This window comes from Centrocercus urophasianus, unplaced genomic scaffold (genome assembly GCF_019232065.1).
Source record: "Centrocercus urophasianus isolate 14NV4802_14NV808 unplaced genomic scaffold, USGS_Curo_1.0 seq_656, whole genome shotgun sequence".
NCBI lineage: Eukaryota > Metazoa > Chordata > Aves > Galliformes > Phasianidae > Centrocercus > Centrocercus urophasianus.
In genome coordinates this window covers 37643-63357 of record NW_024885262.1, presented here as the reverse complement: position 1 = coordinate 63357, position 25715 = coordinate 37643, and the positions used below count along the sequence as shown (strand labels likewise).

The window sequence follows — 25715 nt, the reverse complement described above, 5'->3', positions numbered from 1 at the left end:
CTGAAATCTGCTCACCTGGACCCCCAGCAACACCTGCTGCCAACACAGCTCTGCAAGAGAGAGGAGAAACGCCTGCTCCCCTCTCAACTCCCATCCTGCCTCATCTTCTCACTCCTTTCCCTACCCGCAGGCAGCCCTACAAACTCTGGAGCAGTCGTGAATGGAGCTGTGTGCTGCAGATGGACCCAGCAGCTGAAGTAAAGTGTAATGTGGGTGATCCAGGCCCGGCACCAGACACTATTTCAGGTCGTTGTTGATAACCACACTGTCAGGCATATCGTAGTACGTCGTCATTTTCTTCCTCTTGCCAAAGGTGGAAAAGCTGTTCTTGCTCTCCCGGCCTGGAACCAGGGGGCCATCCTTACTGGAAAGCAGAGTTGGGGTGCCAGGGATGTAGACGTTGTGCTGGTAATCTGGGGCTGGGACGTGCCCAGGGTACAGGGGGCCATACTGGGGTGCCCAGATGCTGTTAGTGCCCGCTGAGGCCTTCTGAAACTCTGGAGAAAAGATGGGTGTAAGGATGGCTTGTTGGGGTCAGCACCCCTTTTCAGGGGGACGGTCACAACCACGTCCCAGAACACTCATGTATCACCACCCTCCCTCCTCCCCAGGGCCCTGGGCAGGGCTGTGTCACACCAGGGACATCATCTGGTTCTGGTCTCCCACCCCAGCACCCCCATACTGACCAGAGACCGGGGTCACCAGCGTGCACAGCCTCTCGTGCTCCTTCTGCAGGGCTTTGCGGATTTCCCCCACATCCTCCAGGCTCTGGGAGCTAAAGGGAAGAGACCAAAGAGACCAATCCAGTGCTGCATCAGCGGGAGCCTCCCCATCCCCACAGCCCCTCCACCTGTGCCCACAGGTCCCGTACCTCTTCAGTGCAGGCCGTTGCACACTGGGGGGCAGCCAGTCTGTGTTGGGCTGCTTTATCTGGAAACACAGAGTAGGGAATGTCTGTTAGCCTTCAGTAACCAGCAAGGCCCCAACTCCTCCATCCTCTCTTCCTGTGGGAAGCTCCAATTTTACAGACAGGGAAACTGAGGCAGAGCTAATCCATCCCCCTCCCTTCTGGGACTCCCTCTCAGGGCACCGGGTTGTCACAGAGGCAGACTCGCTCACCACCTGTGTGGGAGTTCCATTGCTAAGCTCTGCTCTGGGGAGAGAGAGCAGATTTTAATTCTAAAAACCCTTTTATGCAGATGTGATGATGACTTCACCCAGGTCTCCAGCACCTGGAGTGAGGGTGAAGAATGGGCTCAATGATCTGGGGTGCAATATCCCATTAACACAACAGGCAAAGCCAGCGATGCAAGGAGATGCAGAGGGAGAGCCTGCTGGCAGCGAGTCCTGCGCTCTCCTTGCAGGGCTGCTTCATTAGAAGTCTGAAGTAAGTGGATTAGATTCTTCATCACTCTCCAGCTTTGTAATCGTGTTTTGGACAGAGTCTCTCACTGGGAAAATGAGGCATCCCCGATTTCAATACCTAACAAATGCTGACATCAAAATCCCACCCTGAGACCTCCACTTCCTCCCCAGCAACAAGGCCCATGGCTGTAGTGCCTGGACGAGGACATGAGTGGGTCCTACTCCCCGCTGCATCCTCTGGCATGGAGGAGCACAGAGGTGTCCTGGTGTGGAGATGGTCCCTCACCCCCCCTCATCCCAGGCACTGAAGCAGCTCCATAGCCTCTAATGCTCACAGACGGTGGTGGGCAATGGACTCCATCTCACTCCTGCTTTTCCCCATGGGGAATCTCGGTGGAGCATCCCCACCACCTGACTCTATCCTCCGTGAGGACCTGTGCCTGATTCCTCCTGTGGGCTGAGACCCCTAGGGGTAGGGGACACAGAGGAGTGCAGTGCCAGCCCTGTGCCCACCTCACCTGCTTGGGGCCTTGGAGGGGCTGCCCTGGCCGGGTCCGCTTCCCAGGCAGATTCCCAGGACCTTTCTCGTTGTTGCGGGGCAGGCTGCAGGGCTTGAGGAACATGAAGTCGCTCTGGGCAGACTCTGGCCCGAGGCACAGCTTGTAGCAGTAGCCTGGGGGACCACCATCAGGCACATCGAGGTGGGTGGCCGTGCTGGCACCAGGCTGTGCTGCCAGGTTGGATGTCTTGAGACCCTCAGGAGAGCGCCTGGGCCGGGGGCAGCAGCAGCAGCCATCACCCTGCCAGGGGTATCGCATGCCACGGCACCGGATGGCTGTGAGGATGAGGATGGCCAGCAGGAAGGTGAAGGAGATGGAGCCCAGGGACACCAGGAGGTAGAGGGTAAGTGGAGAGGAGGAGGAGGCTTCCGGGGGGAGGCTGAAGTTGCTGAAGTCAGAGAGAGTCTGTGGCATTGTCTCCACCACAGAAAGCAGGAGGGACACAGTGGCTGAGAGCGATGGCTGCCCTCCATCCCTCACCTGCACCACCAGGCGCTGCCGGGCCGCATCCTGCTCCAGGAAGGAGCGGAGGGTGCGCAGTTCACCAGTGTCTGGTGCCAGGCTGAACAATGTGAAGTCGGTGGCCTGGAGCAGCTGGTATGACAGGCGGGAGTTCAGCCCTGCATCTGCATCCACTGCTGACACTGTGCCCACCAGGTAGCCAGGCCCGGCGGAGCGTGGCACCAGCTCAGTGGCCACAGAGCCATTGCGCGGCATGGGGGACACGATGACGGGAGCGTTGTCATTCTGGTCCAACACGAAGATGTGCACGGTGACATTGGCACTGAGCGGGGGGAAGCCCGCATCCTGCGCTTGCACCTGGATCTGGAAGCTGCGGATCTGCTCATAATCAAGGGAGCGTAGGGCATACATGTGCCCGCTGTCTGAGTTGATGGACACGTAGGTGCCCACGGGCATGCCATGGATGTGCCCGTCAGTGATGGAGTAGGACAAGTAGGCGTTCTGCTGGCAGTCGGGATCCAGAGCGCTGACGGAACAGATGGAGGCCCCTGGCGCGTTGTTCTCCATCACGTAGACGCTGTAGGAGGGCTGCAGGAAGTGCGGGGCGTTGTCATTCACATCGGACACCGGCACGGTGAGGGTGCTGCGGGTCAGCAGGGCTGGGGATCCCATGTCCCGGGCCGTGATGCTGATGTTGTACTCGGACACCGCCTCCCGGTCCAGCGGCTCCGTGGTAACCAGTGTGTAGTAATTGCGGAAGGAGGAGCGGAGCTCAAAGGGCACACTGGGGCTCAGCTCACAGCTCACACGGCCGTTGTCTCCGGAGTCCCGGTCCAAAACACTGATGACTGCAATGACGGTGCCTGGTGGGGCATCTTCCTGCACCGGCGTGGAAACTGAGGTGAGGGTCACCTCGGGCGCGTTGTCGTTCACATCGAGGAGGTGCACAAGCACCCGGCAGTGCACAGCCACCGCCGAGGGCCCACGGTCCTTGGCTTGCACGTAGAGTTCGTGCAGGCTGGCACGCTCGTAGTCCAGAGGGCCCTTCAGCAGTACCTGCCCACTGCGGGGCTCCACGCGGAAGAGCTCTCGGACACTTGGTGGTGCATGCCCACTGAAGGAGTACTCAATCTCCCCGTTGGGGCCCTCGTCCAGGTCGGTGGCGTTCAGCTGGATGACCAAGGTGCCGGCGGGGGCATCCTCAGGCAGGCTCACTCCGTACGAGGGTTGGTCAAAGGCGGGGATATTGTCGTTGGCGTCCAGCACGGTGACGAGGACGTGGGCTGTGCCCGAGCGCCTGGGGATGCCACCATCGAGCGCGGTGAGCAGCAGCCGGTGCGTGCGTTGCTGCTCACGGTCTAGGGCGCGCTCCAGCACCAGCTCTGCAAACTTGCTGGCGTCGCTGCGTGTCTGCACCTCGAGCGAGAAGAAGCCATTGGGGCTGAGCTGGTAGGTGTGCACCGAGTTGGTGCCCACGTCGGGATCCTGGGCGCTCTCGAGCGGGAAGCGGGCACCCAGCATGGCGGACTCAGCCACCTCGAGCACGTATTCCTGCCAGGGGAAGGTGGGAGCGTGGTCGTTGATGTCCAGCACCTCCACCTCCACACGGTACAGCTCCAGGGGGCTCTCGACGAGCAGCTGCAGGTGGAGCAGGCAGGTGGCCCCTGTTTCGCACACCTCCTCCCGGTCGATCCGCTCGTTCACAAAGAGGATCCCGTTCTCCAGGTTCACCTCCAGATGCTGCCTCGCCCCGGCCCCGGCCACAATGCGGAACCGCCGCGCCGACAGCGTGGACGCGTCCAGCCCCAGGTCCTCGCCGAGGTTGGCCACGAAGGCTCCGTGCTCCAGCTCCTCGGGCACGGCATAGCGCAGCTGCCCACCCGTGGAGTGCGGCGCGGCCAGGAGGGAGAGGAGGAGGAGGAGGAGGAGGAGGAGGAAGGAGGGAAGGGAAAGCTGCCCCCTCCCGCAACTTGCCCCGGTCCCCATGGCCCCGCAGCCCCTCTGGAGCCCACCCGCCGTGCCCGTCCTCGCTCTTCCGAGGGATTCCGGTCTGCCGGGGTCGGCGGGGAGGGCCGTTCTCGGCTCCGACCGCGCTGTACCGGCCCCCGCCGCGGTCTCCTCTTAACCCCTTCCTCGCCGGAGTCCCTCTCAATCAGAGGATGGGACTGAACCCAGAGGTGAAGGCGAAGCCGCGCTAAAAGCGAGTGGAGCCCCGGTGAGCCCGACCGCTGCCCCGGCCAGGGGTGCCGGTGTTACCCCGCAGCTGCGGCGCCAGTCCCCTTGGTAAGATTAAGAGGAGCGCGGATCGCAGCGGCTGCCAAATCCCCCGGCTGCGTCCCCCGCCGTGCCGGTCCTAACCTTTAGCAGATGGTTAAGCCCCTCCAGACTTGATTACATTTCCCCGCACACCGTTTTCCTTGTAATGCGTAGTTTTTAATTACCGGAGCAGGGGGATTACAGCCTCGGATAAAGCTGAGCCCATCGGCACAGAGGCACTGAGAGACCCCCCCGGCCCCCGCCTGCCTCCGCCCCCGACACCCCCCTCTACCCGCAACCCGTCGGTACAGATACGCAGCCCTCTCCGATCCCCGTCCGCGATCCCACCGCGATCAGAGCTCCGGGCTCTCCCCGCGGCGGGGACACGGGCACAAACTTTCCTCCGGCCCCGAAGCGGGAGAAGGGCACGGACAGAGCCCCGGTTCCCGGAGGACGACCCCCGCCCCGCCCGGTACCGGACCCAGAGGACGATCCTCGCTGCGCTCTCTCTCCCGTAGCTCCGCAGACTCCCGTTAGTGGGACGGCGCGGACAGCCGCCCCCGGTGCAGAGGTCCCGGGTAATCCCCTAACGATCTAGTTAAGGGATCGGCGGGGCTCGGAGCGGCTTGAGCTGAGCACGGATATTTTACCGCCTTTGTCTCTGCCTCCCGGTTCCCGGCGGGCTCCCGCGGAAGGGAATTGCCGGCCCCGGGGAGTCCCGCGTAGGAGGCGGTGCGCGGAGCGATCCCTCAGGCAGCGGGGCTGGGGGCGTCGTGGGACGGGGAGGGGGGAGACGGACCCCGAGAGCGCAGCGCGATCCACGCGGGACGCGGCACTCGTGTGGCTGCAGGGGAAGGCAGCGGGGAAGGGTGGGCTGGCGGCAGGGTGGCAGCGTGGGGCGGACGGGTGATAAGAGCCGGAGCCGGGTCACGCGTGGGCTCGGACCCAAGAGGGAGCGGTGGGATCGGGACGACTCCTGGTAAGTGAAGCCCAAGCTGTATCCTAAGCGCCGATCGCTGCCGGCACGTTTTCTGCACCATCTTCCGAGCCAGGGCCATCCCTCCCCATTTCATCCTCCTTATCCCTGCTGTGACCCCACAACCCCTGATCTGTCCCCTCGTCCCTGATCGGCCGTGTTCTTCCTCCCATCCCCTCCCCCTTCCCGTACGCCCCCCAAATCGCTGATCTGTGTCTCCCCCAGCGCTACCGAAGCTAAGACGAACGGGGGAGGGACGCTCCAGAGAGCTCGGAGGAACGCTCAGGACGGAGAGGCATTGGGCGGGGGGGATTCGTGAGGGTCTCGTTTTCCCACTCCCGTTTCCAACCAAGTGCGTTCCGGGAAATCCTCGGAGCTGTTTTCACCCTTTTGTTTAATTCAGATTTAAATATTCATTCTCCTCCCCTCGGAGCGATGTGCTCCGGGAGGAATCCTCCCCCCGCCCCCCTCGGCTCGGTCCTGTTTGTGCTTCTCCAGCTCTGCTGCGCGATGTCCCCCAGTGCAGCTCATCATTTTTCCCTTTTCGGGGAGGCAGGGAAGAATCTACCCCTCTTCTCGTTTTGTTTTTTTCTTTTTTTTCCCCCCCTAAGGAAGGTAATGGGACAGCCCCATTAGCCCCTCTTCCCCACCTTCCCAAACCCTGTCCCCTTCCTCCCCCCCTCAGTCCTCCTTCGGTGTCCTTCCACTGCACCAACCCACCCCAATGTTTGTGCTTTACCAACCATAGAAACTCTCACTGCTTGCAGTCCCTCCAGATTCTTCTCTTCCCCATGTCCAGGACTCCAGTGGACCAAAGCCAAAAGGGGAGGCTGCGGGGTGGAGGACACGGGTTGTCCTCAAGATCCCTTTCCTGGGGAAAATGTCACAGGCTATGGGATGACCGTGGGTGCTGCAGAGGGATGATTCGAGAGAGACCATTTGGGAGGGGGGAGGGGTCATGGCACTGGGCAGCGGAAAGGGGTAGATGGCATGGGGACAGTCCAACACCCCCCCCAACACCCAGCTCACATCCCACAGATTTTATATTCTCCCTTTCATTCAGGGGAGCATTCAGCCCTGGTTCTCATGGGGTAAGGAGCCAGAGCACAGCTAGAAGCTCTCTTGGGAAGGCGCTGGAAGCCACAAGAAGGGGGGCTTGGCTTGCTGCGAGACGCCTTGGCACAGCAGCGGGTGGCCGGCTGCCGCGGGTCAGCACTGATGTGCCTTGGCAGGGAGGCTGGCAGATCGGGACGGGATGCAGCAGGAGATGCTGCAGGTTGAGCTGCTTCAGAAAAGCCACGCGGGCAGCAAAGCAGGGGGGGAAGCACCCCACTGCCAGCCAGCACCAAGCCTCACTGCTACTCCATGTCCCTGCCCACCACTTTCTGGGGCAGAAGAAGGGTCTGAAGGCAAATCGGTCCCTGTCAGACTTCGAATCCCCTCCCCCCAGCTCCCCAAGGCACCCGTGTGCCTAGCCATGCGTATGGGTTTGTTGCTCCCTTCTTGCTGGAAGCTAGAGCAGCTATAGTTTGCATTGCCCGTGAGGAAAAGCACAGCGAGGGCTCCTGGTGGAAGCTGGGAATGAGCCGCTGCTCACTGGCCTACAGCTGATGAGCAGCACAGGGTCAGACACCTGAGGCTTGACTACTGGGAGCCACCAGGATCCTTCCCTGCTGAAGCTTCTGCTCTTGCCAACCCTTGGGAGGAGAAAGCAGTGCCCTGAAGGTGATGGTGGCCATCTCAAGTAGTGTGCTATCAGTGCTGGTGGGGCACCCTGCCTGCCCTTGAGTGCCGGGATGAGAAGCATTAAACATATATCAAGCTGTGCTACAACTGTGCTGGCATCTCCAGTATGAGAGAGACATTGATAAAATGGAGCAAGTGATGGTGAGATAGACAGCGCCCTGAGGAGAGGCTGAAGATGCATCAGCCTGGAGAAAAGGGCACAGAGCGGGATCTAACTGCCCTCTTTATTTCTCTAAAGGAAAGATGGAGCCTGTCTCCCTTCAGAGGTGCACAGAGACAGGATGAGAAGCTGTGGGCACAGACTGGACAGTGGAAATTTCTGTCAGATCTGGGAAAAGAGCTTCACTGTGAGAGTGGTAAAACTCTGTCGTAGGGACCTGGCAGGGCTAGGAATCACCATCCTTGATGAGGCTCTGATAGAGCAGATCTACCAGCCCTGCTCTGAGCGGGGCTGGGACCACAGACCTCCAGATGTCTGCAGTGACCAAAGCTGCTCTGGGATTTGTGCTGTCCACTCCAATCAGAGGTGAAGTGGCCACCAAGGCGAGGGGCACTGATGGCCAGGGTACGTCAGTAATGCTTTCTTGCGTCCTCCCTACAGGACGCAACTCACAAAGCCATTGTCTCCGTTCCCATTTCAGAGGGGGAGACGTTCTTGCAGTCCCAAAACTGCACACAGAGATTGCTCCACAGCTGCTGCCTTCTTCCTCTGGAATTAGCTCTGATCCCAAGCAGAAGGAGAAGAGCTGGGTCTCCGTTACCCTGTGGCCTGGGACTTGTCCTCTCCTAACCATCCTCTGGGAGTTTTCCCTGAGAATACCCTGGGAGAAGATTACCTCTCCTGGGGCTCTAGGAAGGGGGGGCTCAGTGAGTGGGGATGAGATGCTGGGCAGTGGTAAGATGTTTGGAGGAGAGATGATGCCCCCCTCTATCAGGCAGTGGGTTCCTGGAATGCTGCACACAGTGCCTGCATCCCAGGTTCCAGCAGAAGATGAAACCAACCAACAAACAACACAACTGATATAAGACTTGGAACAAGAACTTGCAAGGGGAAGCTGAAGTAAGGCTGCCTCAATTGTGCAGAAAGGAGGAGGAGGGCTGACTGCAGAGCCAGAGAGGTTTCACAAGGAAGAACTGCCAGGGCTAAAAGGACAGCTGCAGGCACACAGACCCCCGTGGGGCATACATCTCCATGTGTTGATGGGTGAGAGGGGGTCAGACTGTCTGAACTGCCAGTGGTGTCCTCAGATCCACGTAGAACAGCGTATAATCAATGAATACGAAGATGCTATAATTACAAAATAAACCAGAGAGTTTGGCTAAGCCGGTTATAACAACAAAAGAGAATAGATAGAATGCTTACCTGTGTGCTGGGCTCACTGCAGAACTCCAAAAGGAGAGATCTCCAGCAGAGATCCTTCCCCACTGGCAGTCAGCTCTTAATGGCTCTAGGAGAGGTGCAGCCAGGCTCCACCCCTTCCAGCAGCACAGGTGAATTGCCTTCACTGTGCTCCCTGGCTCAGTGTTCGCCTCAGGTGATCAGAGGTTCAGGCCGTGATTCAGCAGTTCCCAGACAAACAGATTTGTGTTCATCAGGCCCAGGTTCCCCAGAGTGGGGAGATTGTTTCTGGGGAGAGAGCTTCAGAGTGACTTCACATCCTCCAGCACAGGAACCACGACAGCTGTCCCCTCCATCTCTGTGAGTGATGCTACGAGAAATTTGCCCTGCTCTTTCTTATGGTCCTGCAGCCACAAGGATGCATGCTGCCAGCTCCCAAAGGACTACGGGTCATAACTCTAACATAACTCCAGCAGCTTCCCTTGTTGGAGCACCCTGATCCTGGGCCTAGAACCGGAAACCTTCCCTCTCCTTGCAGGAGTTGGGTTCAACGTGTCCTTGCCCACTCCCCACGCACCTCCTTGCATCTACAGCCGAGCAACAAACACGTGTCTGCATTTCACTTCAAAGCCCCCTGTCTCTGGGCTAGGTTGGCTGTTTCAGGAAGGAAAGGCAGGAAAAAAAATAAAAAGGCACGTTCTCCTCCATCCCCATTTCTTTTGTAGCCATCTGCTTCTGTAGAGCCACCACGGACCTCAGGGGATTCATCTCTGGAGAGCAAATTCCAGTTTTTCCAGCTCTGAACAGCTGTGGGAATTTTTCCAGCTTCCCAGTCCCCCCCTCACTTTCTTTCATGTCCTCACTCTCAGGTCAGGGGACCACCCCTACCTGCCCCCAACGCCCCCAGGAGTCGCTGGGATGCCCCCAGCATCCCCCACTGATCCCCGGGGGTTTAAACCGCCCCCCCCCCCCCCCCAGTCCTACTTCTTTCCTCTCTGTCGGGGAGATCAGTCGCCCAGGGTGCCGACACGCACGAGTCCGACCCCCCCGGGAGGCTGGGGGTGGTGTTCTGCTGCGGGAAGGCGAAGCTGCCATCAGCAGGAGCTTTGATCTGCAGACAATTACAGACGAGTGTAGGACCTCGCCTCGCTCAGCCAATAAATAATGGAATTCGTGCGTTGACACAGACAGATTCCCCCCAAACTGTCAGAGAAGGGGAGACAGAGAGTGAGAGGAGGGCAGGTGGGGAAGCAGGGAGCGACGGTGGGGGAGTCTGGGAGGCAGTGCTGGTGCGGGGAGCAGCACGGGAGGAGAAGGGTGAGGAGGACATATTTGGAGAGGGGAAAGAAAATCAGGCAGGAGCTGTGGGCAGGGAGGGGGTGATGCACACACAGCAGGCTGGAAGCAGGGGAAAAATCTGGAGGTAGAAAAGAAAGAGGAGGAACAAAGGCACGGCTGTGTTGCTGGGCTCCATGCTGCCCAGCGGATGGCAGTGCTGTGGGCAGCCAGGGACCAGTTCCTGCCCTGCAAGGAGCCCCAAGGGTGGTTTGGTTGGACTCTGCTGCCAGCTGAAATCTGCCCTGGGAGCACAGCTGCCCCAGAGCAGCCCTGTGGCTGGTGCTGCTCCACTCCTCCCCATCTTTTCCCCTCTGCAGCCTGGGGCTGTTTGCTCTCCAGCTGATGATGGTTTTTGCTTTGCTTGCAATGAAGAAACACCCCCTCATGCTCACGAACCCATGGAGCCCTCCAGCCACACACAGCTTCAGTAGATTTGGTGGCATGGGAGAGCCACAGGGGCTGCCTCCTTATCACAGAATGATTGGTTGGGAAGGGATCTCAAAGGTCATTCAGTTCCAACCCCTGCCATGGGCTGCGGGGCCCCACAAGGTTCAGCTGCCAGGCCCCATCCAGCTCGGCCTTGGGTACCTCCAGCACTGGGGTGCACAGCAGCCTCCCACTTTTCTCTGAAGGAAGGAATGGGGAAGGCAGCCCCACATCGTGTGTGGTGCTCAGCCTCCACAGAGGGCTTCAATCCCCACCCCCTAGTATGAGATCAGGGAGGAAGAGGGCTGGAAGAGGAGATGTGAGAATAAAACGGAGTTCTGTTTTCTCTGGGGTCTGCCGTGCCGCCTGAGTGCTTCTCCAAACACTGCCATCAATGTTTAATGGGATGGAGCAGCAATGGGCAGGATGAGGCTGCCAGCATCCCCCTGCCTGCCTGGGCTGAGGTGCATGGTGGCATCCCGCACACTATGAGCAACCACCCCAGCCAGGGGCCTTGCACCCTCCATGAGGTGCTGAACCCAACACAAACGTCCCTTCTTCCCCTACCAGCTCCCAGCTGGGCCTTTTCCAGCCCCTGCAAAGGCTGCACAAAGTGGGCTGCAGGTGAGGTGACAGCAAAGTAGGAGGCAGAGGGCACAGAGCAGCTGGGCACCATTTGCTGGTGGCAGGAAGAGGGGGGGAGAGCGGCCAAGCTGAGACCCACTTCCTCCTGATGAAACCCCAACGTCTGCAAAGGCAAATCCAGCACCATCCAGCATGAGGTGAGAGTGCTAGCAAAGAGCCAAGAACAATGCTGCTCGAGTGCCGGGGGCAGAGCAATGGATTCAGACTCCATAGCAGCACCAGGCGGCAGTGGGAGCAAAGAGTTAACGCAAAGTGTGCAGGGAATGCTATCTGTCTCTTCTCTAAATATTATTTCCTCCCATGAAACCAGCTTTTCATCCTTGGCTAGAGGCAGCTCCCGCTGCTGGGAATCCGGCAGCAGCTTGTATCTGTGGCTGCACACACCACTGCTCCCAGCACGCGTGCAGGCAGAGCTGTGCTCCCCCCGGGACAGGGACAGCAGCCTGGGCACAGGGACCAGCAGCTGCTCTCCCTCAGTGCCACGAGGGGGTTTGGTCCAAGGGCTGCAAACCGCCCCAGGCTTGAGCTTAGGGAAAGGGCTTTAATTGAGGGATGGAATCTGAAAGAAGGAAAAAAGGAAAAAAAAAAAAGCCTTCTCCTACCGTGCTGTGCCGCAGGGGGATTTCCTCCCCCATCTCCCATGTGAGGCACAGAGTGATGGAGAGCTGCAGGCAGTGGGCTCCGAAAGGCTCCATCAGACCTGCAAACGAGAGAAGGGCATGGAGGAGCCCCTCACCCCAGTGTGTGCTGTGTGCTCCACGGGGAAACCGAGGTCACAAACTGGGAAAGCCAAAGGGTGCAGAGCAGCCTGCATCCTTTCCCCAGGTCCTCTGTTGGACCGCGGCTCGGCCCAAAAGCATTTGTCCAATCATCTTAATTCAGGCTGCGGTGAGGGTCTGGTCGTCTGCAGAGCTGGTGGCCGAGATAAAATGGCTGCTACTAAATCTTGTCTGAAACAACCTAAACTTTTAATGTGCGTGAAACAGAACCGTGGCAGCATCCCTTTGCTGCCCCAGAGGGCACGAAGGCACGAGCGTCTCCTCTCTCCCATTCAGCAGGAGCCACGTGCTGCAGTCTGAGCAGCGCTGGGTACGTGGCTGGAATGAAAGTTGCCTTCCAGCTCCAGTGCTGAGGGAGTGTTTGCTGAAGTCTGAGGATTGGCCAAGTTAAAAGGGTCAAATCTCCAAGGACAGTTGTATCTGACTGGCTATATATCATTTCAATAGCATCTTCAACGGGGATTATAATCTGAATTGAAGTGGAAAGACCTGAGGCAATGAAGCTGTCAGCAGTCTAAGATTAAGGAATTAAAACAGCAGCAGAGCATTACAGGATTTGTTCTAGATGTATTAGAAAGAGCAGGCTAAACACACTTCAGCCTTCCTCGGGTCGGAAATTTCATAAAAGTACAGAGAAGGGCAAGAACAGGGATCTCATCAGTGTACATAAAAGAGAGAGGAGAGAAAGGGAGCAAGGCAGAGCTGTGAAAAGCCAGCCCCGCAGAGCATAAATCCTAACCGGAGATGGAAATGAGTCACACAAGTAAATAAAAGCAGAAACAGAGAGGATTTAGGGGAGGGCAGAGGTGAAACGACACTGGAAGCCAGTAGACAGGGTAAAAGTGGCCCTTGATGTATGAAAGCTGGTAAATTCCAGAATGCAGCCTGGTCTGCTCTTGAAGCGTCTGATGGAAATGCAGGTCCCCAGTGCTGCCCATCCTTCCCTCCCCCTCCTGATTTCTCACATGCATCTGAAGAACCATAAAACCCCAAAACTGCCTGCAGAGGGGAAAGCTGGCAGCTGAGCAAGCACCCCTAAGGGAGAGGACAGGCCAACTCTGCCTTCACCTCTGCCCGTGAAGGCCAGCAGCAGCTCTGTGCAGCACAGGAGGCATCGGCTCCCAAAACAAAGAAGGACTCAGACTCCCACCAAAGGGCCAATTAAAACGATCCATTTATTCTGGGCAAATCGCACACGCTGTTCACGTTCTCTATCCTAGATCAGCCCCGGGGAGGAGCTTCTCCCCTGGATTAAAGATATCAAAGTTATGGCACAAAACACAAAGAAAACCAGGGAGGTACCCCTCACAGATAGAATACATCGGTAACCCGGACTCCATGCAGCCCCCAGCTCTGCTTAGCACAAGCCAAAAGGTTCAGGCTGTACAGAGCAGCACTGCTCACCGTGGCACAATTCCTTCAATTTCGTGATCCAAAAAGAGACCGAGCGCTGCTCTGCACCTCACGGCCTCGGAACAGTGATGGGCAGCTGACAACTGAAAGAATTCTGAGCAATGCCATCTGTACAGAACTGCTGCGCTTTATTGACACAAAACTGCACCCAGCAGAACGGTTCCCCGCACACACAAGGCTGAAGAGCACTGATGAGCAGCCAGATCTAGGACACAGGAGGAGACGGGAAGCTAAAGGCAGGTGGAGTTTGTTCTGCAGCACAGGTAGAGCACGGAATTGCTTTTCAACTCCTCTGGCCAACTTCTACTGGGAGATTTACATACGAGTCCTCAGTCAAGTCTTAAAAGAATTATCCAGAGTCCCCTGGGTAAAAACAATCTGCTTCAACAAAGAACAGAGTCCAGAGCTTCTCAGTGATTCTTTTTGGTTGAGCCGAAACCGGAGAAGCCCATCACAGCTGCCATTTCGTCATCCTCTTCAAAAGTCAGATCTTCCTCTGCCCTCCTTTTCTTTTCTCTCTGCTTCTCCTTCTTGTAGGCTTTGGCCTTTTCCTCCTGCAGCAAGGAAGAGCACAGCAAAATAATCTGACCTTCCTGAGCTAGGTAAGCTTTAAGACACCGGGCACTGCACGGTTAACTCAAAATCCAAGTCCTACCAGCATAACCCAAATTGCATCTGAAGAAATAAAACAGCCAGCAGAAATCTTGTCCTGCAGCCTCCCAGGAGGTTTCCCACTGCCTACAGACCACCCCAAGAGGGAAGTCGCACACAGAGGATGCAGCCAAAGCGAAGCACCATGAAATCATCAGCTTTCACTTCCAAGCAAATGACAGAGGTTTCACCTGGCATCAACAGTGAGAAGGTGAGAAGGGGCTGCTCATAAAGCAAAAGGCATTTTCATCACACGAGGGCCGTGATGTTGAATGCCACTGCCTGCTGGCTGTCAGTGTGGCAGAGTGACAGCTGCTCACTGGAACAGAAGTTGAGCTCTGAGTGGCTTTGGGGGTTTTGGCATCGAAGAGCTTGCAGGGCACTAAACAAAGTGCTTTGCTCTGTAAGGATCACAAGCCCTGGAATGGGGCCAGGCTGGTGCTGGGCGACACACAAGTATGGCTCCAGCTCCCAGCTTAGCAACTCATCCTGCCATTCCCATCACCATCCACCGCTCTGCAGCTATTGAAGACAGCCAGGCCCTGGAGAAAACAGCACCAAAAGCTGCTGCTGATGATTTCTTTGTTGTCATGCATAGATTGGCAACAGCTTTTCTACCCACTGCATGCTAAGGCACTGTCTCCTGCCTCCCCCAGACCGAGCAGGCTCAGCAGCACCAAGGCCTGCTTCAGGACAGAGCACAAGTGCCAAACATCAGGGCTTGCACATTGCAAAGCAAAACTGGGAGCTTCAGCAGGGAGACTCAGACATGCAGCACGTCTGGTTTTCATGACTGCTGATGAAGGGGAAGCATGCAGAGAAGCTCCTTAACTGTCAGAACTCTGTCAGTTGTTCCTCAGATAATAAACTTGATCTTCATTTCAGTGAACTGGCACTTAAGCCCAGGTTTGAGGAGAATCTGATGCCTTTCATTGCTTCCACACACATCCCACAGCACACAAAGCCCTGCTTCACTTGGGGAGGCCGCACAAAAGCAGTGTGCCACATGGAGAAGGAATCAGCAATCCCCAGAACCACGGCACGCCTCACAAAGGCCAGGGACAAGTATTCTGGTCTGTCTATCACAGCACGTAAATGCAAATACAAGTAATGGGACACAAAGAAGATGTACTGTCAGGGCTGCAGTACTCCTAGCAGAAACTTCAAGTATTAGAAGTAAGGAGCCTTGTGCATAAAGAAAAAAGGATTTCCAGGGACCACAACAGCTATTATTTTTAAGAAAAGAAGCAGCAAGGAAACAGACCCCCTCAGAGCAGCAGCTAAGAAGCCCACACCATCGAGCACAAGGTCTCTGCTAAACAGGAAAAGGAGCCAGGGCTGCTCTCCTCAGGGGTTCTGCTTTGCCAGCTGTTGCCCACACTCACCTCCTCGCGGAGTTCCTTCATCCTCTCCTCGAAATCATAGTCCTTCTGCTTCTCCTCCATCTTCTTCTTGTTCACCTCAAAGCGCTTCTTCACCTGGTCCAGCGTGGAGCGCTCCACCCGCATGGACATGCCCAGGTTTCTCTGGTCTGGAGGAACACAGCTAGCCATGTTCAGCAACATCCTTAGCCTCTCAAGGTCTGCACACAGCACCCCTCCTTGCTCCCAGTCCAGCTATCTCAGCACAGCACCCCGCTGCCACTCAGAGCACAGGGAGCAGCTTTGTCCTCATGTTCCCGTGCAACAGAGATCAGCACGGCACTGCACAGTGCCCAGCTGCCAGGGCAGCCACCTCCCAGCTCCATCCTCCCCTAAGGACACACCAGGTAACTCAGATCCAGCCTGGAGGCTCGACACAGCAGTGCCCTCTCCCCCTCCTCCCTAAAGGCACACACTTCCTGCCTTCCTTTGGCTCACGCTGTGTGCACTGGGATTTCTCACGGCAGAGATGAAGTGGGATTTAGGGGTGCGCCAGAACCCAGACAGGTCAGTGACTACAGCGATCCCTGTATTGCTCATACCAAGGAGGAAGATGCAACCTTTTATTTTAAGGTTCCATATTAGGGAGCTCCTGACTGTGCTGGTGTTCTGGTACTTCTGGAAGTTTTATCTTGGACCAGGGAAGTAAGGACCAGAGCACTGAACAATGGTTCAGAATAAAACCAGCAAGCTGGCTTCCTTTGGCTGTGGGAGAAGCTAAGGAAGCAGCTCGCAATAAGAGACCCTGAGTACATGGGATGTTTCCAGCTGAAGCAAAGCAATGAAATATTAAGACAGGCCTTTAATTCAGTGTCTTTTTAGTGCAGGTTCCCACTGGTGAATGAGCCCAGTGGGAAAGAATCATCCCCAGCTTTGTCTGCAGCCCACCTTCCTGATGGATCCAAACAGCCTGCTGACATTAGCAGCCATGCACAGCTCTGTCCCAACACTGCAGCACTAGAAAGCTCAAGCTGTGCACTATGAACTACCACGAGTGCTGGTAGAACAATCAGCTTTCAGTCAGTGGATCCCATTGCTCCCAAACTCACTCGCATTGTACAAAGAGCTACGCCATCTTCCCACCTGAGCTCAAGCCTTCATCTCGGGACCTTGCACAAAGACAGGCTTACAGATTCTCTCAGACAGACTTACAGACCTCTCATCATCACAGTGCTTCTTTGTCATCCTCCCATTCCCATAAAAGTACCTGGCCTCAGTGCAATGGATTTCCAGCCTCAAGCTGCAGAAAATTCACCCTCAGCTCTTCTTTAAAGCCTCCCCATTTCTAAAATGTTCTGACCCCAAGGAGCAGCCTCCCACTAAAGAAAGGGAAGCTGAGTATTCCTTTGTACAAGAGGCTGGATGGGTCTGCATCACATACATCACCATCTTTTTGAAAAAGAGTCATTTGGTGACTTACACAGAGACTCAAAATCACCTTTAGGAGCAGAACAGCATGCCAAGAGCATGTAATTTTGTCCTGTTGCTCCTTTACTTTCCCCACTCCCTGAATGTGCCAAGTAGAAGCAATGCTGCCTCTGCGACGTGGGTCAGTTCAATAAAGTCCTGTTTTGATTGCATTCCACACTATCCTCTTATTCAAGTAAAACACAGCAGAGAAACTGGCAAGAGAAAAAGAGTTCCCAGTTCTCTTTGGCTAAGTTAACTGCATGATCTCAACAACAGGGAAGAAGCATGAATCTGTGTGGCTTTTACCATATGTATACATATATATATATATATGTGCTCTCTGGAAAGCCTACCTTTGTGTGATCACATCTGGACAGCTGCACAGGACAGCGACACCAGCTGCATCACACAGCAACTCAGGGGTCATCCTTTCCCACCTTCTGATTCTGCCATACTTGAGCAAACCACATCTTCCACCCTTGTGCATCCTGATTCGTGCCCTGCAGCTCAGAGACCAGCTGGACCTGAGCTTCACACTCGTATTCTACAAAAAGGAAGCTTATGATCCAAGCATAGGCTAGTGAAAGAAATCAGATTGGTGAGAGGTCCATACTTTTCACTTCTCTAAGAATTGATTTATGTTTCAATGCTATTAAAAAACAAAAATCTCTCTCCATATTCTCAGAGCAGACATCACGATTTGCTGACTCTGAACTTTGTGCAGTGCTGACACTGAGTGGAAAAAATAATTCCATCTAACCAGACTCACTATTTCTTCTGGGTTTATTCCACACAAATGGCCCATCAGCCTGGAGAAGCTGCCATGAGATGAAGACCACATCTCCACAGCTCTAAAGAGTAAACTCTGCCTACACCCCAATCACCAAAGCACATTTTGATCTACGTGTAAATGTTCAGCACTCAGAAACTGGTGATGCATGAAGGGGACAGCCTACAGAGTTGTCCTACAATGCAGAACAATTGTCCTTACGTTTTTTGCCATTGATGTGATCCAAGAAGTTAATGGAGTCTTTCACCACGCAGTCACAGACATTACAGTAATACCTAGCAGGAGAGGGGGAGAAAAAAAACCAACATTAACTCCAAAGCATGAGACAGACCTCACTATTTGAAATGACCTAAAATGCAAAATCTCCATGTTATTTGGACCTCCTAGGTCTAACTCAGACCGCTGAATTCAAACCAATCCAATGCCACAACACCCAAAGTCTTCATTGGAGCAACTGAAACAAGCACAATCCCAGCAACCGCATCATCTGATCTCAGATACCCTGAAAGATCAGGCCTTTGTTTTGGACACGACTCTATCCAGGCTGAGAGGGGAGTTACCTCAGGGAAAAGACATGCAAGGCCATAGCCCAGACTGACAGAGCAACCTAAGGCAACGCTGCAGTTACCAGCCCTGATGTTGATGCCACTCCAAGAGATGATATAAACCAAAAAGGGCTGAATCATAACAGTGATGGCCATGGCTGCTTGCCCTTCCAGTTGCAAAGAACAAGGTGGAATGGTCTCTGTAACACCCCAGTGCTCAGCTGCCTTCCTCCACAGCAGGACATGCCACACAGCCCAAGATTCCCCTTGGATTCTCACTGCAGCCTGCTGTAGGCTCTCACACCTGCAAGGCAAGTCTTCTCACACTGTCACCTCGCAGGAGCAGCTTCCTGCTTTCCACCCATCTTAACAGCTTTGGCACAGCTGGCATTTCTATCCCTGGCAACTGTTCAGGCCTGTCTGGTGCTGTCCCTGGCACTACTGACTACTAAGCTACAACAGTGAGGCACCAACAGGCATACTCTACAAAAGGCACCAATTTAATGCATGCTCTTCAGCATCTGGATGGCTTAGGGTAAGCTAAGAACCCTTTCAGCCTTTGGCCAAACATGTCCCTATTTTTGCAGGGGAGTAGGACAAAATAACCTTTAAAGGTCCCCTGCAACTGAAATGATTCCACGATTCTATGATCCACACACACACCAACCAGATGCCACTCCTCAGAACTGCTGTCAGGATCTCTCATTCTCCCACTCCCCGTGCCTCATGCCTCATTGCAGGCAGCTCTCCTGACTAACAAAGCCCAGGTGGGAAGCAGAGATCTACCTCAGCTGTTTCTACAAGAGGGCAAAGCAACACTGATCTCAAGCCATAAGACTGGAAGTGGCTCAGTTTGCTGTGCCTGTTCCACACGTTATCCTGAAGACACAGTTTAGGTGCAGTGCAGCGCAGCACTATCTCACCAGGCTCAAACACGGGGGGAAAATACCAGCACTCTGTAAGGGCTCACAGCTTTATCACAGGCCCCAGCGTTATCAACACAACTCAGGTTCCAACAAAAAGGGCAGCACTTACCCTCCCATCTCTGACTGAGGGGTAGTTTTGGTAATGACAATGGTTTTCCCCAGCTTCGATTCCAGGTCCACCTTGTAGTCCCGGTGCCGCAGAAGTTCCCTTTTGACAGGCTGGGCTGGTTTGCCTAAAACATAAGCAAAAGTCTCAGGCATCTATGAGAAAAGGTCAAGCTTGCCCTGCTGGATTTCATGCTGCCCTTGACAAAGGAGTCTGCCAGAAACCCAGGAACCATGTGATTTGTGCAGAAATTGCACTTGAGTTTTTGTTCGCTTTGTTGTTTGCTTGGTTCTTGCTTCTGAGGTCAGTAAAGGACACCACCTCATTAGGTAAGCGAAAATTAAGACTGTTACAAGAAACAGGCAGATCTGGGAAGCATCTCCAGCTCTGACTTGGGTCGCTCTTGAGGTCTCCCTGTTTCCAGGGGCTGATTATTCCTCTCCCTCCACAAAGAAGAGGCCAACAGAGACAGAGATTTTCAGTAATTATTTTTGTCAGGGAAAAATAAAAAAAATAAAAAAAAAAATCAGTGGCTAGCAAAGGAAAAAAAGGATTGGAGCAAACCAGCCTTGAATTGCTTCTGTTTCCCTTTGGGATTTCATTCCTAGCTGCTCCATCCCTCCCAAGAGGGTTTGGGTGACTCACTGCCAAGAGCACAGCTCGCCTGCAGCCAGCACACTGCACTACTCACCATCTTTCTTTTCTCTCTCCTCCGTGAGCCGCTTCTCTGCAAGTTTCTCATATTCATCCTTGTCCCACTTTCGGCGGAAGTCCAAGTTCTTAGTCTGAGAAAGAAACCAAGTGCATTAGCATTACCCTGCAGTCTGATTAGCTCCAAGGGGAAGGAAAGGCACGGAACTGTTTGCCCTGTAAGCCCACTGCAGTGACTCAGGGGCACTGCACTGCATTGCCATGCCCTTTGTTTTCATATCCAGGGAGTAACAGGATAACACTGAGCATCCTATATCTACTTGTAGAAGGATTTCTTAGAACTGAACAAAGTACTGAATTTATTTCAGTAGTTCCCAAGATGATCACCCAGCCCCTCCTTCTGAAAAACAGGCACAACGGGCACCGAAACTGTCAGACCCAAAACTGCACAGGCACCACCTGATGAACACGAGGCAGTCGTGAGCACATTGCACACACTGCCTCCAAAGATTGCATCTCAGTTACAAACACCAGGCGAGGAAGACGCAGAAGCACAGCAGAAGGATGCTCCCTGCTCTCAAAGATATCAGCAATACATTTACCTGTCATGGGAACCAAAGCACTGAATTTTCTACTGAAGCACAGGAACCAGTTTGAGTTTTTTTTAAACTGAGACATGCATGGGAGCAGAACAGAAAAATCTCTGAACACTCCAAAAGTCAAAGTGGGACGTGGAAATATTAAGAAAGGTTACTGTGAAGCACACAGCAAGCTGCCCCACTCCTTTAACTCCCCATTTAAGTCAATCAAGGAAGGGAAGTAACATCCTGAAGGCAGCCCGGCCCTCCATCAGCCCCTGGAAGCACTTTAAACTGGGAATGACAGAGTAAACTGTGTGAAGAGAGGCAGAATTTGGGTAAAGCTGGCACCAGATTAATAAGAGGACCAGGGTAAAAATCCCCCACACCCAGAAGAACAGACACCACTGCTGAGGGCAGCAGCGACTGGCCAAGAATGCTTCCTTCTATTTACACACCAACCTGGCACAGCACAGCACCTCCCCAGCGACTGCCCAGCAGGCAGCGAGGGCCACAGCCACCACACCTGGCAACGGTCAGAGCTCACAGCTCACACACTTCTCTGCCCTCCTGAGAAGATCTCTCCCATACAGCTGGAAAGCTGCATCTCACTCGGAACGGCAGCGAGAGGCTCTCGGTTTCATATTAAAAAGAAAAAAGTACGGATGTATTTTAAAACACCTCCGGGAAAAGAGGACCCACACCCACCCACCACCTCTCTGCTCAGCCAAATCAAGAACCCAATCACAATCCAAAGAAAATAAATCCCATTTGAAGCTATAGCAGCAGCAGCAGCAGTCATTTAATGGTTTCTCCTCTGGCAATCCTTCAAATGGAGTGAACAACTACTGATAAGAACGAAAGTACCTTAGGGAAGCATAGAAAAATTCTCATTTATTCCCAGAGCTTCTAAAGCACTTTAAGCATGTCATAACAGGTTTTATTAACCACCCTGAGCAAAAGACAAGAAAATATCACAGAGTGCAAATTAATGTTTTGGGGTATTTTCCAGAACCTAGATTCTCCTGCATAGCAGCACATTATCACAAATCATAGCCTCCCAGAGCCCCAGGAGGAGACAACTGGCTTGCTGCTCTACTCTCCTGTTGTAATAAAAGGGAAATTGCTGTTCATGGGTCTTTTACCACCTCCCCAGTGCCGGCGCAACGAAAGAAAGCAAACCCAGCTGTGAGCTGGGGATCTCTGACAAGATCTTGGATAGAAGTTATCCAAAGAACTTTTTTTCTTAATTGTTCTGATGGAGGCAAGGATTGCTGCAATGCCAACCTCTTTTCCTAAGAGTATTTCCCAAGTAAGTAGTGACGAAAAAACAAAACTGCCCCACAGCCTCGTGTTTGCTGTGGATGCTGGCAGCAAATGACTGACCCAGTATTGGTGCCAAAGCCCACGCAAGGGCACGGAAGTCTCTGCCCAGGGTCATAACCTCAAGCAGCTAAAAACAAAACATCAGCTCCTCATTCCTCTGCAAGCATTCTGCTCCATCTGCTCTGCCAACATTGCTTCCTTTCAGCAAGTGGCTTCAAACAAACAAAAGATTTACCAAGGAAGCAGAAGAGCACAGCCCTGCAGTGCTGACCCATTCTGGGTATTAGAGGACCTGTTTGAACCAGCCTGGCTCTCCAGTCAGGTCACACCAGCACTGTTTGCCTCAATCAGCCTATTGCCAACATCAAATCCCGCAGGTCCACAAAGGCAGCAAGACCTCGCTGCCCCGCCACACCACCAACAGTCCCACACAGCAATCGCACCACACAGGAACAAAGCAGAGAGGCAGCAGGCAGACGCTTCAGCACACGGCAGGACAGGCCCTCATCCACCGCCCGGAGGGGCTGGAAAGCAGCAAGGCGGGACGGGAGGCGACAGCGGGGAGGGGCTGCCAGCACACCGCCGAGCAGGTCCGATCCTTCAGCAGAAGAACGGGCGCTCGCGAGGCAGGCCGGGCCACGAGAAGAGAAGATGGAGGTTGGTCTCACCCCCCCTTCAACCTCTCGGGGTTCCCGAACGTCTCGCGGCCGCACGCGGAGCGGCGGAGGCGAAGGGCCCCGCCGCGGCCCCTCCGAACGGCTCTGACACGCGGCCCGCCCTCAGGCCCCGAGCCCGGCCCAGCTGCGCCGGGGCTCTGAGCCTTCCGCGCTTCCAGAGCGGCCGGTCCCGCTGCGGCCCTGCCCGCGGCCTCTTAGAAGGAGGGAGCGCGGCCCGGCCGGCGGCACTCACCCCGCTGCCCGACGCCATGTTGAGCTGCAGGCGACGAGGAAACGGGAACTGTCGCGCCGTGCGAATCCGTGTCGTAAAGCAAAGCAGGGCCGCCCAAACACCAACGAGTACGCCGCGCTTCAACCTAGAGCGGCGCGACGGGCCGCCATTTCCGGTCTCAGCCGCCTGCCATTGGCTGTCCGGCCGGAGCGCCCCGCCTCCAGCGGTGCTCTGGTCTCGCCCCGTGGTGGGAACTCGATGGTCCCAGTTTGGTCATGCTGCGGGCGCTCTCCGTCGCCGCGGCCGCCCGGCGCCCGCTTCGGCTCCCCCGGCCCTGCGCGCCCCCTGGCCCGCTGCTGCTCGGGCTCCTCTGCCGGCAGGTGCGGGCGGCGGCGGCGGGTTCAACCGGTGCTGAGCATGGTTCGGTTCTGAAGACGCCCAAGGTAAGGGCGGTACGGCACGGCGCCGTGCGGTGCTCTCGGGGCTGTACTGGCGCTCAGCGGCCGCTCTTCGTCCCGCCCAGGGCACCCGCGACCACCACCCCGTGCAGATGGCGCTCCGAGAGCGGCTCTTCCGCACCGTAGTGTCGTGCTTCAAACGGCACGGGGCGGCCGCCATCGACACCCCCGTGCTGGAGCTGCGGGTGAGGACTTGGGGCCGCGGTTCGGGGTGCGCTGGGAAGTGAGGGGTGTCCACCGGGGTTCCCCAGTGGGAATGGGGTGCCCTTCTGTCCTATGTGCTTGTTCCGGGGCACCTCACCCTGTATCCTGTCCTTTATACAAGGGGTTGGGAGTCTCCAGGGGGATGGGGAGGCCATGCTGCTCTCACCTCGGCCTCGCAGACCGAAAAACATCCTGCCTCAGTGATGGCTCACAGCTGAGCTTTGGGTTGGGGTCAGCTGCTCAGAGCTCACTGACCGAATGTTGCTGACTCCCCCGCTTGTCCTCTGTGCTGGGGACTGCAAGCTTTGTGTCTGACAGTGCCTTGCCTCCTCTGACAGTCACCTCATTTCTCTCTAGGAAATGCTGATGGAGAAGTATGGAGACAACTCGAGGCTCATCTATGAGCTGCAGGATCAGGGAGGAGAGCTGCTGGCCCTGCGCTACGACCTGACTGTATCCTGCCTTTACTGCACACAGAATATGCAGCTTTGGTGGCAGGAGCAGAGACAAACTGAGATTACAGCCTCCTCTGCCTAGTTTAAAGACGTTAGGTAGATCATCCATGTCCTGACCTGTCTGCAGATCCTAACTTTTTCCCATCAAGATGGCCAAAAGCTCCTTCCCACTAGAACTAGTGAACATCCTTCCAGTCAGTCTGGTATCTGCAGCAAAGCTACTCTCTCATCCCTAGTCTGTGCTCATCCAGTGTGCTCCACACCGCTGGTCATACTGCTTCCTTGTTACAGTGCCCAGCTCTGTGCCCTCCTGTCCAGGCCATGCCACCTTTCCTATAGTTCTGAGAAAGCAACAGTGTTTGCTGCACGTAGAAAGCAGGCATCCATCCTGGGCCTTCTCCATCTCCACAACATGCCTAAAAACCTATAAAAACACTATATGTTGTGTTTTCTTTGCGTCACACCTTAGGAAAGCAAAACGAACTGGTAGAACTCTATGTTGGCAAGGTGTTGATGTGCTGTGATTGTGGAGGAAGTGCAGTTGTGCTACAGGAGCGCAGCGTTCTCACGATAGTGGTACTCATCTTCAGCCAGGCTGTGCTTCCACTGTTTGTACCTGCTCTGGAGGTGAGACGAAGACGGGGAGATTGAGGTTTAGCTTTGTGCACCTCAGAGGATCTGCGCCTCAGAGGATCTTCCTCATTCCCATCCTTAACTCTTCACTCCCCCAGGTGCCCTTTGCTCGCTACTTGGCAATGAACAAAATCACCAACATCAAGCGCTACCACATCGCGAAGGTGTACAGGCGGGACAACCCGGCCATGACCAGGGGCCGCTACAGGGAGTTCTACCAGTGCGTGAGTGTTGTGGTCCCGGGCCAGGGGAGGGGGGAGAGTACATGGGTGAACAGCTGAGAGCCAGGCTTCAGCAGCTGCCCAGCTGTGCCAGAGTCTCTGCCTTTTCTTGTGCCTCAGGATTTTGACATTGCCGGCCAGTATGACCCTATGATTCCTGATGCTGAGTGCCTGAAGGTAGTGCATGAGATCCTGAGCGAGCTGCAGATTGGGGATTTTCTCATCAAGGTGAGACCAGAGCCAGGTATCTTATACACGTTTGTGCCTTCACTTCCTGGCTCTAGTGTGCTGTGGGATTGAGACACCAGTCAAAGGACGCAAGCAGACTCCCAACAGCTGTGCTTCTAGCACTCCTTGCACAAGGGCAGGAGGAAATTGCAGTAGAACATCTTTTCTGAGCTAAGCATGCTTCTCCAACCCTCAGGTTAATGACAGACGAATTTTGAATGGCATGTTTGCCATTTGTGGCATCCCAGAGAGCAAACTTTCAACTATGTGCTCTACTCTGGACAAGCTGGACAAGGTAAGCACTGTGTTCTTACAGCAGGTCACTTCCAGTCTCGGGTTGGATGTCAGGTGCAGGGCACTATCATAATAATTAAGCCATTACTAATTGTAAAGGACACAAAGAGATTCTGGGCTGATAGCAATGGCAAGAATTAAGACCTGGCATTTTCTGATCTTAGTTAACAATCTGTGTGAGATACACAGAGATCATTAGTAAGGACTGCTCACGGACAATTATGTTACATTATAGCATATGTGCTGGATACAGGGGCCTCTGGAGACTGTGTCTGATGTGAATGTTCTGCAGTGACAGATGCTCTTTATTCACCTTAGATGCCGTGGGAGGAAGTGAGGAGCGAGATGGTGGGAGAGAAGGGACTCTCACCTGAGGCTGCAGATCGCATCGGGGAGTACGTCCAGCTTCACGGTGAGCACGGTGGGATCCAGCCCTTGCCCTCCCCCCTGCTCTGCTGCGCTGCCCACGAGTGCAGCTGCTCTCCTCCATGCCAGGCAGGCCAAGGCCAGTGTCCTGGGCAGGGATGGAGGGGCACAAAGCAGCACACGCAGCAGCCTGGGTCGTTGCAGGTGCTGCTGCGCTGGCTGAGCTGAGACACAACTTGTCCCTGCAGGTGGCCTGGAC

At 55.1% G+C, this 25715-nt stretch overlaps 3 protein-coding genes across 3 annotated transcripts in view; 1 reads left to right on the top strand and 2 right to left on the bottom strand.

Moving 5' to 3' along the window:
• Positions 1–237: 237 nt before the first annotated feature.
• LOC122170282 (protocadherin-10-like) lies at positions 238–4373 on the bottom strand. Its single transcript, XM_042836989.1, has 4 exons — positions 1884–4373; positions 872–930; positions 687–775; positions 238–497 (listed from the first exon to the last, which is right to left on the bottom strand). The coding sequence occupies exons 1-4, from the start codon at positions 4371–4373 to the stop codon at positions 238–240; spliced, it is 2898 nt and encodes a 965-aa protein (XP_042692923.1).
• An 8674-nt stretch (positions 4374–13047) lies between these two features.
• ZMAT2 (zinc finger matrin-type 2) lies at positions 13048–22725 on the bottom strand. Its single transcript, XM_042836992.1, has 6 exons — positions 22619–22725; positions 19846–19939; positions 19158–19281; positions 17779–17852; positions 15342–15487; positions 13048–13859 (listed from the first exon to the last, which is right to left on the bottom strand). The coding sequence occupies exons 1-6, from the start codon at positions 22634–22636 to the stop codon at positions 13716–13718; spliced, it is 600 nt and encodes a 199-aa protein (XP_042692926.1). The 5' UTR covers positions 22637–22725; the 3' UTR covers positions 13048–13715.
• Positions 22726–23016: 291 nt separating this feature from the next.
• Positions 23017–25715, top strand: part of HARS1 (histidyl-tRNA synthetase 1) — a 5751-nt gene continuing 3052 nt past the window's right edge. The window contains 8 exon segments of the mRNA XM_042836996.1: positions 23017–23040; positions 23121–23240; positions 23617–23712; positions 24446–24571; positions 24689–24796; positions 24993–25091; positions 25409–25502; positions 25705–25715. The exon segment at positions 25705–25715 is cut by the window's right edge and continues 5 nt beyond it. Of these exon segments, the coding sequence (XP_042692930.1) occupies positions 23148–23240; positions 23617–23712; positions 24446–24571; positions 24689–24796; positions 24993–25091; positions 25409–25502; positions 25705–25715 (627 nt within the window). The 5' untranslated portion in view covers positions 23017–23040; positions 23121–23147.